Source organism: Abrus precatorius, unplaced genomic scaffold, assembly GCF_003935025.1.
Source record: "Abrus precatorius isolate BTA unplaced genomic scaffold, Abrus_2018 Scaffold9, whole genome shotgun sequence".
Classification (NCBI taxonomy): domain Eukaryota; kingdom Viridiplantae; phylum Streptophyta; class Magnoliopsida; order Fabales; family Fabaceae; genus Abrus; species Abrus precatorius.
In genome coordinates this window covers 22,003,035-22,016,892 of record NW_020874439.1, presented here as the reverse complement: position 1 = coordinate 22,016,892, position 13,858 = coordinate 22,003,035, and the positions used below count along the sequence as shown (strand labels likewise).

General features: G+C 30.4%; 2 protein-coding genes across 3 annotated transcripts; one reads left to right on the top strand and one right to left on the bottom strand.

The window, feature by feature from the left end:
- Positions 1-5,263: 5,263 nt before the first annotated feature.
- LOC113849661 (GDSL esterase/lipase APG-like) lies at positions 5,264-7,191 on the top strand. The gene is made up of 5 exons (XM_027479718.1): positions 5,264-5,748; positions 5,870-6,000; positions 6,083-6,316; positions 6,423-6,678; positions 6,781-7,191. The coding sequence occupies exons 1-5, from the start codon at positions 5,508-5,510 to the stop codon at positions 6,975-6,977; spliced, it is 1,059 nt and encodes a 352-aa protein (XP_027335519.1). The 5' UTR covers positions 5,264-5,507; the 3' UTR covers positions 6,978-7,191.
- A 669-nt stretch (positions 7,192-7,860) lies between these two features.
- Positions 7,861-11,196, bottom strand: LOC113850162 (protein CHUP1, chloroplastic-like). 2 transcript variants are annotated; one of them, XM_027480564.1, is made up of 5 exons: positions 10,923-11,196; positions 10,765-10,823; positions 10,007-10,117; positions 9,335-9,922; positions 7,861-8,833 (listed from the first exon to the last, which is right to left on the bottom strand). In XM_027480564.1, the coding sequence occupies exons 1-5, from the start codon at positions 11,101-11,103 to the stop codon at positions 7,982-7,984; spliced, it is 1,791 nt and encodes a 596-aa protein (XP_027336365.1). In that variant the 5' UTR covers positions 11,104-11,196; the 3' UTR covers positions 7,861-7,981. The 2 variants fall into 2 exon arrangements, with proteins under 2 accessions (XP_027336365.1, XP_027336364.1); XM_027480563.1 differs by having other exon boundaries at positions 9,335-10,117.
- Between the last annotated feature and the right edge of the window lie 2,662 nt (positions 11,197-13,858).

Here is a 13,858-nt window from a genome sequence, read left to right as displayed (position 1 = left end):
TTTAATTACAAGAGCTATGGGAGTAGTCAACATTTTAAAAATTGTGCTACACTACAATTGTCATTTTTGCTTGTATTAAGAAAAAGCAAAGACCCATCACTAGATCATTGAAATAACATTGACATATTTGATTTTACATTTATTTCAATATTATTAATTATAATTTTTATATTATATTTATATTATCAAACTTTTTAAATAGTTGAAAAGCTGGAACTCCTGCTGGAGAAGACAGACTCAAATCCTAAACATGTGAATTTGCCGTTTGGCAAAAGTTACTGTGACATTCTCTTATGCAAGCAAAAATGAATTAAACAAAAGAACTGATACTTCATGTGAAGACCTAACCTGCATTCATTTTCCCATAAATTCACCAAACGCTTTGTTGAAGGAGTCTTTATCGTGTTGTCTCAGAACTACAGCAACCAGCGTATATTAATATTCTGTATCCATTGCAGAACGTGTATTGTCTGGTGTGAGCCGTTGACCAGAACTTTTTAATAAATAAATGAATGTGTACTGATCAATATATTAATTTACTCTTTATAATTATAAATAACAATTAACATTAGAGTCAAAACTACTGTAATTTAAATATTAAAACTACCCTTGTTTTATAATTTTAAGAACTATAACAATATCTGTTGAAATTTAAATAAGTTTATGTATTTTTTTTATAAATTGTCAACATAATTGACAACACGCACACAAGAAAAAGTTATGAATAGTAAATTTTTATTAAAAAATTATATAATATTACTAAATTTAATGCATTAATAATATTATAGTCATTAGTTTAAGCTGGCAGTAGATTCTGGCCAGCTAAGAATTACTGGTTGGTACACAGTCTTGTGATTGAGTACTTACTTGGTAATGAAACTGAAGAGTGTGATGTTGCTGTGATATGAAATCCAACTAAATGGAAGACTCTGCCTCATCTGTCCACTAAAGGCAACCTAGTAAATGCTGATAGCAACTAGCACCAACTTTCATATGTTCAATTGGACTCTATTCTCATGATCCACCACTAGAAAATACAACTCAAATTTATTTGATGTCAAATATGATCAGGTTTAGTTTATAACCATCCTCTAAAGTCTGGTTAATGATACACATGGTGAAAAAAATTAATGAATAATATTTTATTAAATTATTAAAAACTTACCATACATCAATTTCTTTTTTATTTTTATCATCTAGCTAGTTTCAAATCAAATAATGATAGGTGAATATATTTTCAATATTAAATAACCTTCATTATCACTTGTCTTTATTTGACCTGAGAATGTGAGTGTAAGAAAATAAGAAACTTGTTTAAATTTTGTCTTTTTTATTTATTTATCTATATTAGTTGTAATACTAATTAACATGCGTTTATGGAAATAGATTATTTTAGAAAATAATGTTTTTTAAGTTCTTTCAAACCAAACATACAATTAATCGATTCAAATTCTATTAGACACTTGTTCGAAATTAACCGTGAATTATTTGCACCCGTTAGATTAATTTTTTATTCTGTCATTATAATCCTTTATTCAATGATAATTAAGGGAGTAAATTAGGTCTGAATGTGCCTGTAGGTAAAGGAAGTATTTTCTTGTTCTCCTTAATTTCTGCTAGATATTTTGAGAATTAATCACAGGAAAAGTATTTTCCTACCTGAATAATGCTGCTATATTTCAAATATAAGTTGGGCAGACACATCTACTTCATGATTGTGACAATATTTTGATGGTAACTAACAACTACATTTCAGTAATTAAGAGATATAACCTAATCTTTGACAAAATAATCATGATCATTTTAATCAAGTACTCTTAAAAATGGTATATTGAATTTCGGTCCTTTACATGTTATTCTAATATTATAGATAAAATAAGTTTACTTAAATTACGATTTAACTTTTCTGAAACCAATTATAATTACATGAAATAATAATGTATTAAATCAATCAAACTAAATTTTATATGTAAATAAAGAAAACTATAATATATAATGAGACTCCTTGTACTGTAGTTTTTATATATTGAAGAATTTTTTAAGTAACAAAGCAACAAGATTGAGCAAAAAAAACTTATCATTTTCATGATGGCGACTAAATTGACTATCAATAGTCTAACCAACTGTCTAATAATATTAAAAACCTATTCAAGCAAACTAAAAGTAATCAATATCGTATTGATGAACAATTAAAAAAAATCGTATTGACGAAATTGCAAATTAAAAACTAAAGTGTTGAACAAAGAAAAATAACAATTAATAAAAGTTAGGGATCCCACTTTACTTCCCCACTTCAAATTTCAATTGGGTACATTGAATTTTAAAGAATGTGTACTTTTAATATATGATTTACGTCTTTTCTTGTTATTTATTGAGTAAATTATACTATATAGTCTATTTTATTATAAATATTTTTTAATAATAGAGAATAATTATAAATTTATTTCTCAAGTAGCGATTTAAAACTCAAATTAAACTAGATATTTGACATGATTGATAAGGAAATCAGCCTGGTGACTAGTCTGAATGACCCTCAATCATATAGCTATTAAACTGATCAAGAATTAGTTGAATCAATTAAGAACTGGTAAACCCGATGTTAATTAATGGAAAATAATTTCAGTTTCTTTTTATGCTCCAAAATAATGTGATTTATGTAGGTTTATATAACTTTGCTTCATACTGCAACAAGTGTGTGACACCAAACCAAGCATCTTCAACTCACCTATTGGCGAGCCAGTAAGCAAATAGATTTAACCCCATTTTGTATAAGGCCCTTAAATACATAACTAAACGAGTCAACTCATGTAAACTCATATTTAAATGATTTTTTTTTTTAAGTTTACATAAACTCTACATATTTATATTAATTTCTTACCATAAAAATGCTACATTTGTGGGGTAGTCGATTGAGACCACAAACTCGTTTAAACAGAAAATTTTGCTCACTAACTTAAATAGGCTTGTTATTAAACATAACAATATTTTACCTAACTTAATTAGAATTGATAAAATAGGTAAGTTGAATAAGTATGCTTAAACACAAGACTTGAGATTTAAATTTTAGATCCAAAGATATGCATCTTGTTTTAAAATTCTTTAAATTTAGTGATCTAAATGCATGCAACTCTAATTCTATTCATTTTAAGAGCCTGAAACATGATGATTTAAATTATAGCATGCATCACTTGAAGTTAGATCATTGTCTCTATGTCACCCAAACATGTCTCTATACCAGAAGTTTTAGTTTAATGATTTTTTTAACTTGTACAATACACAATAAAAAGTTATATATAATTTTTTTACTAAAAATTATAAAATTCAATGTAACCAAATGCATTGATAATTATTTTAAAAAACTATTATTTTAAACAGTGAGCATGCTCACTTGTTAGTTTTGTAGCATAGGTAAAAGCCCACGTAGATGTGAAAAACAAAACAGGGAGTTGAATAAGGTGGTCTAAAGCAAAACCGAACCACTAAAAATGGTCCAAAGTGATATTACCACATTAATGTTGCTATATATGACTGAGATTTATAACTTGCTACCTAGAAAGCAGACAAATATAATAATATTTTAATTACAACTTTGTATTTATTGTAAAACTTATTTCTTATGAGATTTTGACGATCAATTTTATCTCTACTTAACGACTTCTCTATAAAAACTCAGAAGCACCCACCATCGTAGTACCATTCTCCAATGTCACAAACACCTTTCCGATCCCCCTCTTCTCATGGCCCCATCATCACATTTCTTTATTGAATACTTTTAAGGAACCCCCCATATCTAAATGAGTTCTAACTTTCAACTTATTGCCATTCACAAGGAGTGTCTTAGAATTGGTGGCGAAGTCCTTTCTCATGGCTTGCTCTTCCCAATTAGTAAAAGTGAAAATTTTGTGTGTTATTATTTAAGTACTATTATTATTATTTATTAAATAAAAGTAAAGTTTTATTTTAATAAATATTTATATTTAATGTGATTATAAAATATTGAGATAAAAATTTAATTATGATTAATAAATAATACCTTTGCATATTTAAATTTTGTTCTTAGTCAAAACCACTCCAAAAACTCCACATAGTGAAACAGACTTCAAATAAACACAAAATCAAATTTTGACCTCAGAACCAAAAGCCCAATTTGATCAAATAAATCCATGAAGACACACCCAAAAAAAACCATCAAAAAGCTTGCTTTTTCAAAAAAGCCCTAGAACATGCAAGTAGCAAAATCATGAAGTATAATCAGAGCAAGGGATGAAAATACTAACCGATTCAAAGCTCACCTATGTTCTGAGCTTTTGGATTAGAGATATCCCAAACATGAACATCCTTTGCATTTGGTTGTAACTTCTCACGTGTGTTCCTTTTGCGAGGTTAATGTTTCTACACTTAGAAGGAACATATTTCCCATCATCTGAAAGAAAAAAATGAGGCATTTCAGAAGATGAATTGACTGCTGCAATATTAGATGATAAAGCATTGCGATGTGTTATTCTAGAGAACGGTGCCTTAACTATGTTTTTCCGTCAACATTTCCTGATTTTCCTTCTGAAACAAAGCATTAGTGTTTTCTTCTTTTTAATCTAACTCACGTAATTCACCAATTATACAAGTTAACTCGTGAATTTTAATTTAAATTATCATTTTCTTATTACTATAAATTTATTTTATTATTTTAAAATTTTGAATGGCTAATTAAATAACCTTAAAATCTTAAAATACTTATGCAAATCAAATTAGTCAATTTGGATATTCTATTTTTTAATATCTATTTGAATATATGTATTCATATTTTTTATTTAAATTTGATAAGTGAAGCCAACTCACCAAGAAGTTAACGAGTTGAACCCAACTAGCATTTTTTACCCACTTGAAAATACTTAATATTAAACTCATCTGAGTTCACTATATCTAATATATGAGTTGCATGCATTAACAAAGAGAGGAATTTTTAATTATCCCAGAAAGAATAAACAAAAAATAAAAATAAAAATAAAAATAAAAACGGGGGAGTATACAGGGCAAGTTGAAGAATGAAGGGTGTACGTACTGAACCTTTTGATATGCAACGACCGAAATAACTCATGCACATGCTCCTCCATAATTATTCATAACCAAGATTGCTACGCCACCTCTCTCACACACAATCTCAACTACTTAGCCTTACCATAGTAAATGAAAGGAACCAAAAAGTCATAATATTGTCGAAACATAAAGAGAGTGATTGATTACTAAAAGAGAAAATTCACATACAAAAGCTAAATTGAATACTTATTTCAGCAAACTATGGATTACGATGAGTTAAAAGTTAAATAGAAGAAACAAGTCCCGAATGTATCAATGGAGGGTATGCATGCGTATGTATGTAATGTAACCACTCTACGCGTTCTCATTTAATGGCTATGCCTAACTCCCACCTTCCTTCTTCAATAGCCATCATTTTCTGGTGCCATATAAGTTCTGGTACACGCAAGAGTGATTCCTAAAGCAGAAAAAAGATGAAAAATACTGAAGCACTTGTTCTGCTCTTTGCATCATTTCTCTTTTTGACTTGTGCGTATGCACAAGACACCCTTGTGCCAGCAATCATAACATTTGGTGATTCTGCTGTGGATGTAGGGAATAATGACTATCTTCCCACTATTTTCAAGGCTGATTACCCTCCTTATGGAAGGGATTTTGTCAACCACCAACCCACTGGGAGGTTTTGCAATGGCAAATTAGCTACTGATATAACTGGTAAGGGAAAACCGTCATATCAAAATTGGAACTTGTACTTTAAACTAGATGGTTACTTAGAGTAGATGTTGCATGCATATATACAAGTTTCATTCTTGTTGGAATGTTTCCTTTTTTGCAGCTGAAACACTGGGTTTTAAGAGTTATGCACCTGCATATTTAAGCCCACAGGCATCAGGGAAGAACCTCCTTCTTGGAGCAAACTTTGCTTCAGCTGCATCTGGTTATGATGAAAAGGCTGCTACTTTGAATGTAAGCTTTGGAGTGAATAACTTTGTATATATGTGGTTACAAAAATTCTGTTACTAACTTGTTCTTTTATTCCTTTTGGCAGCATGCAATACCATTGTCTCAACAGTTAAATTATTTCAAGGAATACCAAGGCAAACTGGCCCAGGTAGCTGGCAGTAAAAAATCAGCTTCAATTATTAAAGATGCTTTGTACTTACTGAGTGCTGGCAGTAGTGATTTTGTACAAAATTATTATGTCAATCCTTGGATCAACAAAGCCCTCACTCCCGATCAGTATTCCTCATACTTAGTGGGTGCATTCACAAGCTTTGTTAAGGTATTGTATTATTAATATTTTGTTGAAGTGTTGCAGTTATTTTGTCACTTGTAGAATACATATTATTGAAGAATTAATGGTTCCACTGATTTGTTTTGACACACAGGACTTGTATGGATTGGGAGCCAGGAAAATTGGAGTGACTTCACTTCCTCCATTGGGGTGCCTACCTGCTACAAGGACTTTATTTGGTTTCCATGAGAATGGTTGTGTCTCAAGAATCAACAATGATGCACAAGGATTTAACAAGAAGATCAACTCGGCCGCATCAAGTCTTCAAAAGCAACTTTCCGGTCTTAAGATTGTGGTTTTTGATATTTACAAGCCTCTCTATGACCTTGTTCAATCCCCTTCAAAATTCGGTAGTCCACTCTTTGACTAAAATATATTCAACAGAATAACATTCATCTCTTGCACCAAATTGATGTTATTATTATTCTAATCTCTCTTATGATGTTTGATAGGTTTTGTGGAGGCAAATAGAGGTTGCTGTGGTACAGGGACTGTAGAGACAACATCCTTGTTGTGTAATCCAAAATCACCAGGAACTTGTTCTAATGCCACTCAGTATGTGTTTTGGGATAGTGTCCATCCTTCACAAGCTGCAAACCAAGTTCTGGCTGATGCATTAATTTTACAAGGCATAGCTCTTATCTCATAAGGACCTGTGATTATTTATCTTTGTTAGATATTATGGTGTACAACTACACATCGTGCAAGTGATGCAATAGTTTCCTGTTTTTCTTATGTTTCAAAAATTCTGTACTCTGTACTTTAGCTCTTGAGAAATTTTAGATTGAGTCGTTTGTAAAACTTTTTATAACAGATAAATTTGTGCTTATTATCTATAAATGCATTGATCTATTTTTGGTTGTTACACCTGGAATACCATGTATGAAAATTGAATCATGGAAAATTTAAAGCAAGGCCTAAAACAATCAAAGAATCTCCATATAACAAAAGGAAACATTAAATTAAATCACGAGGCCTAGGATTATAAGTATAACCCATCCGAAATATACCATAAAAGCAGCATGAAATTGCTATAGGGAAAAACTAACGGTTAGTTTTCATCTTGCAATCAAAGAACTTGACAAGTCCTGATTTACCCCTCCTCTTGCAACCAAGTAGGTTTGAAGGGGAAATTAATATTCAGTTTTGTTAACTTCAGCTGATTTCAAACATACAAAAATAGAAAGTTTTTATGAAAAAGAAAACATTATTATACTTTTTGTATTTTTTATGTAATAAATACTTACTTCTTTTAATAAAATATTTGTTACTTTATATGTTTAAAATCAGTCTTGAGAGTTGATGTTAACACTACTCATTAATATCAATTAATATTAACCTTGACAGCCCAAAAGTCAAAAGTTTCCATTTTTCAACAATGTCTTGCAATATAATTGAACTGAAAAATTAGTAGCTAGAGGAATAACTGGAAGTTAAAAATGTTTCCATACTCAAAACTGGGTTACTGTTCCTGAATGCTTTTCAATGATTATAAAAGCATCCTTATTTAATAATACATGGTCAGTGTCTGATCTGATCTGAACTGCTCCTAACAGCTAATATTGTATATGTCAGAATTGACTACTAAATAGCCTGCTATATGTAACATTCACTGTTGGAATAAACATAAAAGCTTTGCATATAGCTACTAAGTTAAAATGAACTATATGATGCTGATCTTCTACGTACTTTATGTTTGGTACTTCCACTAGAATCTCTTAAAGCTTCAGCATATTTAACCAAATTAGATTTCTCTGCGGCAGCGGATTCTGAGAAAGAATCAAGACGGTTTTTGAAATCTCCTGAACCTGTTTTCCTTACACCGAAAATCTTGGACCTTTTTGGTGTATGGCTGTCTGAATTTCTGCCATTTTCATCCTTCAAACACATTGTCCGAAAGTCATAGGAAGCACTAGAAGCGGCAGTGGGAGTTGCATACTCACTCCTGAGACTTTCAGTTCCAGTTGATATACTCAAGCTGAAATTTGAACTATTGATATCTTCTCTAGAGATAGACTTTTCTTGAGATGTAACACGACCACGTTGGTGTTGGCTCTCTTTACCTCTTATTAGCTTCATAAGCTTGCCAAAAATCTTTGACTTGCTTGTGTTGTTAACTTTGGTATCAGATGATGGATTATCAAGAGGAGAATATTCTTCACACTCTCCAGAATCAGTGAGAAAAGAAGCTTGGGAAGAGGACCATTGATCTGAATCCAAATCAGAAACACTCCCTCCTCCTTCAGTGTTTGCATATTCAAGTATAAGTTGCTTGGCTTTCTTCTCAGATGTTGGACTTAAGCTTTTGCTTAAGTCCCTTGCAGCTGTTTTACCATGTGGAGGTTGATAATTTCGTAGTTCATGTCTTAAGCAAGCATTTATCCAACGCAAGTAAACTAATTCTTCAAGGTCTTGACATCTGTCAGCATGTAGTTGTTCAACTTCTTTCATCAAACCCCCATTCTCTTGTCTAAGACGCTCTCCTTCTTCCTTCAAAGCACTTGCCTGCATCCAAAACCACAAGGTTAAATCGTGTTTATCAAACTGAATGAAGAGAGTATATTCAACTTAAATATGATTTCAATCTTTATCAATTTTATTTTAGGATGTGTTTAGATAAGTTCTTATTCTATAAATTTAACTAAATTTATTAGGATAGGTTAAAAATATCTTTTTTTTTATAAGATACCAAAAAATTTATTGAAATAAAGTTATAAACTAAAAAGATCTTACGAAAAATATAAATTGTCTAAATTATAAAAAATTTGAAAATAGTCTTTATAATCATTTAACAGTGACATGACATAGATGTAAGTCTTACCGCATCAACTATTATTATGAGGCGGCATATGACATCGCATAGCTACATATATATGCTATGTCAAATGCCACTAAGCAGTGACAGGATTATTTTTTAATTTATAAAGATTAAAACTAACAAGAAGTTTTTGAAGAATTAAAATGAAATCATGTTTTCAAGAATTAAAATCATATTATATATATTACATCTGGGTCTTCTAGAACAGCATTTGCAAGGATCTGAGTAGAATCCAATCTTCGAGCTAAGTCAGAATTGTCCATCTGCAGTCTCAAATTAGATTTCCTCAACTGTTCTGACTCAGACTCAAGATCCTTTAGCCTTTTAATTTTCATTTGAATATCTTGATCACTAGCAGCAGCTTTACATTCATGGTCTTGCAACTTGGCAACTTTTTGTTTCAGATTCATGATATGCTCCCTATTCTGTTCAGCTTCATACCTAATTTTCTTCTTCAAAAATTTTACTTTTGTTTTTGCAGCCTCAAGCTCAGACAGCACTTTTGCATGATCAGCCACTTGTGCCACTAATCTCCTATTCTCAGACTGTAAGGTCACAACTTTCAGATTGAACATTTTTGCTTCCATACTACTAATCTTCAATCTATTTTGGAGCTCCATCACTGCTGCTTCTTGCTCTCTAAGACCACAATACTCAAGAAGTTGAACCTCAAGGCTTCTCTCTCTCTCTTGAAGCATTCTGATCATGCTCCTTAGTTTCCGAATCTCTTGCTCATAATCATCCTTCTCAAGACTTGTTGAATATGCTAGAGGAGATCCTACTTTTGACCTTGGTGTTTCTACATCTTTCTTAAAAGAATTACCTGCAATGGTGGCTCCAAAGTCTGCTTCCTTTGTAGGATCATTACATTCAGGTAGGAGGTACTCATCTTTATCTGCACTTTGTTTTGTACTTGGAGAGAGACCAACTGGGGAATTTTTAGTAATCACCTTGGTAATGCATGTTTCTTCCTGATATTAAAGAAATTTAATAACCCTTTGTTAGTTGAACAAAAGAATCTTAGCAATTTTTTACCAACTTTCAATGGCTATTTAATTTTGTAAACTTCAGATTATGAGCAGATGATATGTCATCAGAAGGTTAAAGCAACATGTCTATTTGTTTGCACAAGTGTGTCTTAGATTAGACATAGTAATGAAAACAGAGAAGGTTCAAGATAAATTTCAATTGGATTTCAATTGGAAGTCAAATTTCTGAACTCCCTTCACTTGGTTATTCCCCCCCCAACACACACACACCGAAGTTAAGTTTCTACATAGATACATTGAGAGGGAAAAACAAAATTCTGCTAAAGCAGAAACTCAAAAGCGTTTCTCATATAGAACGTGAATTTTCAAGGGGAAACCAACCAAGAAAGGAGAAATTTTTCTCTTTTCCTTGTAACAAAATTATAAACTTTTGGTTTTAATTCCTCAAAATCATGTTGTGAGACTTCCAAATTCCACTTTATGAACAACGCTACAAGATAATAAACAAGTCAACAGTATCTAGGAAAGCTTGATGGGAAAAATTATACTCAACCTATAAACAATTAAAATGAGAAAGTTGAAATAACAACCAAAAAAGATGTTTTTTTCTCAGGTAAGTTGTTACTCACAGCTTCCAAAAAATTTTCATCTGCAACAGTGCTGCAAGAACTAGATGCTGCCCTTCTACCTGAGAAATACATTATAAATACAAAATATCACTTAGATTCATCATTCGAGAGAGAGAGGGGGGGGGGAGGGAGAGGTGTTTATATGTTTGATAAACAACCTGAAGCGTGTCGCCTGGGGGAAGTAGGGGAAGGCTTGATTCTTTTGGTTCTGATGTGAGAGTAGAGAAATCCAGCAAAGGTAAGAGCCAAAGCCAAACCACATTTGAGGAGAATAGGCTTCATACCCTTATCCTCCCTAGCTATCACAATTAAAAACCTTTTAGCTATGCTTTCCTTCATGATGAGAGAGAGAGATCATATAGCTCCTCTTCATCATCATCCTCCATCTCATGTCATCCCCTCCAAAAAAGCACAACACCCCATTTCTGGTTTACGCCTATAAACACAACAAACCATCATCAATAAGCAAAACTCACATATTCATCAGGAATATCCAATGTGTCCAAAACCATTAAACTCACATGCACCACGTCAAATCAAACATACAAGACCAATGGTATAGAAAATCCAACTTTTTTGAAAAAAAAAGTTTATGATACACAACTTAGAAGGCTTAATGAATCAACCCAATTCAACTTGTGCTGTAAAAAAATGAGTAAAGTAAAAAATACAAAAAAAGAGAGAACATATTAACATATTAAAAAGAACGCAAAAGCTGAAGCATATTAACATATTAAAAAGAACGCAAAAGCTGAAGCAATGAAACCTCTTTGTTTCGGGATATAGAAGAATAAAAATAAGGCTTTACATTTATAGGATCATGATCAAAAGCCTAGCTCGTGCTTAAATTAAAATGGAGTGAGAAGAAGCGTAGCGTTTTGTTCATGTTTTGTTTTGGTAACAGGTTCAATAGCGTATATGGTTGTCCCTCTCGTAGACAAAAGAACAACGTAACTGGGTATGAACGCAACCTTAAAGGAAACACCGAATATGTCTTTACCAACAAAATCTTCCTATTGATTTTTGTCTTAAGTAAACGGGTCATGTCACAGGGAGAAATAGAACTTGAATTGTGAACACAGACCGAAAAGGAAAAAATGGGTAGGAGAGAGAAAGCAATAAGAAGGAAGAAGATTCTAGTACCCTCAGTCAACAACCTATGAAAAGGTTTAAAGTGTTATAAAAGGCAAACTAATTATTAGGTAAATTATATTAGGTTCTAATTTATCCATCTTAGTTGTTTAATTATGGAGATGATTTATGTCGCTAGAGAAAATATAGTAAACACAGAATCCTAATTAAGTATAAATTCCCTTTCAAATCTTTTGCAGTTTTCCCTCCAATGCTGCTTTCCTCGCCCTTCTAAAAATTTTTACTATTTTATTATCATATGTATAAATTTTAAACATCTAAAAATATAATAATTCATTTAATATATTTATTACATAAAGTATAAATTTGTATTAATGAATTTTTTTTATAAAATTTATTATTTTTCATTATTTAAAATCAACTTCTAAAAACTGGATATAACGTTTTTTTTTAAATGTTAATTGCTCTCAGTCTTCCGTTAATAATAGTGAGAATTTATTTACCCGCAAGACTTGACAATTTATTCAGTAAAGTTGAAGATTGAATGTATTATCTATATATATTCAGATGATTTTTGTTCCTTGATAGTAATTTGGTGGTTCAAATCACATGAATATATGCATTAGATTTGGGGTTCAATCTCTAAAAAACCACCAATTCCTCCTCACTTCTGTCTCCCTCTCTCCATCACTATTTGATTTGAATTTGGCAGAAAAACTCTAAAGTTGGATTGATTTGAATTTTTTTATAAAAAAATTGTAGTATTTAATATTATCAATACATTAATTAAATTAAAATTTATGATTTTTAATAAAAAAAAATTATCATATATAACTTTTTATTATATACAATATAAAAAAATTGTTTAAATAATAAGATTGAATCTTTGTTGTTAAATTATACAATTACAAGTTCATCCAACTCGTTGGCAACTTAAACTTTTGTTATTTGTAAATTGACCTAGTTTTTATTTTATTTTTTATATTATTTGTAAATTGACGTCTTGACTCAAATCAATTTCAATTTAATCAAAATTATTCAATTTAAAAGGTTGAACATTATAATTTGTCAAATAAATAGACAAAATAAAGTTTTATATTTAAGAAAAAAGTTATTTTATTTTATGTTTGCATGAAAGAAATGAGTTAAAACCCCTTTAAGGAATGGACGAATTTAAACTAACGCAGATTGAGTTAGGTGTATGTAATAAATGTAGGATTAAGATTTTTAATGGCAATCACAAGGCTTTCTTTTTCAATTTGTAAGATGATGAAGCATCTCTTCCTCCACTTGTTTTAATTTCATTCATTCGTATATTTGGATTGACACTTTTCATCAACTAATTTTCGTTGCAAATTTAATAATTTCCTTTCAAAATGTTAATAAATAACTTAACAATATTTAATGATTTACATTTTTGTGTGTGGGAGAGAGATTATAGTTATAATATTCATCTGTTGAAACATTATAATGTTGTTTTTCAGGACATGATTATTCTTCCTTTGCTTATATAAATGCCACTCGATTATCTTTTAGATAAAGATTATTATAAAATTGTCAAAAATCAATAAAATGAAATTTTAATTAAAAAATCCTATTAAAAAAGGTAATGCATTCTATTTAAATTTGGTTGTTTTTATTTTGAGTAGTTTAAGTTTTTTGCTAAAATATAGTATATTTAAAAATAAATTATCAAAATAAGGGTTTTATGAAACATTTTCTCAATCTAAAATAATTTTTATCTCGTTATGTTGAGTATTATCTTTTACATGATCGATATTTATTTTTTTAATAATAAAATATTAAACATCAATTATATAAAATTTTATACTCATATTCTAATAACAAAAATATAAGTGTCATTAGTGTATAAATTGATACTTATTTTTTAATTATTAAAAAATAATATTATGAATTAAACAAGGAATGAATCTAAGCTACCCTTTGCACATTTCATTCCACTATTTTTTTTCTTTGTATCTTCAAGCAAAAGATCTACAAA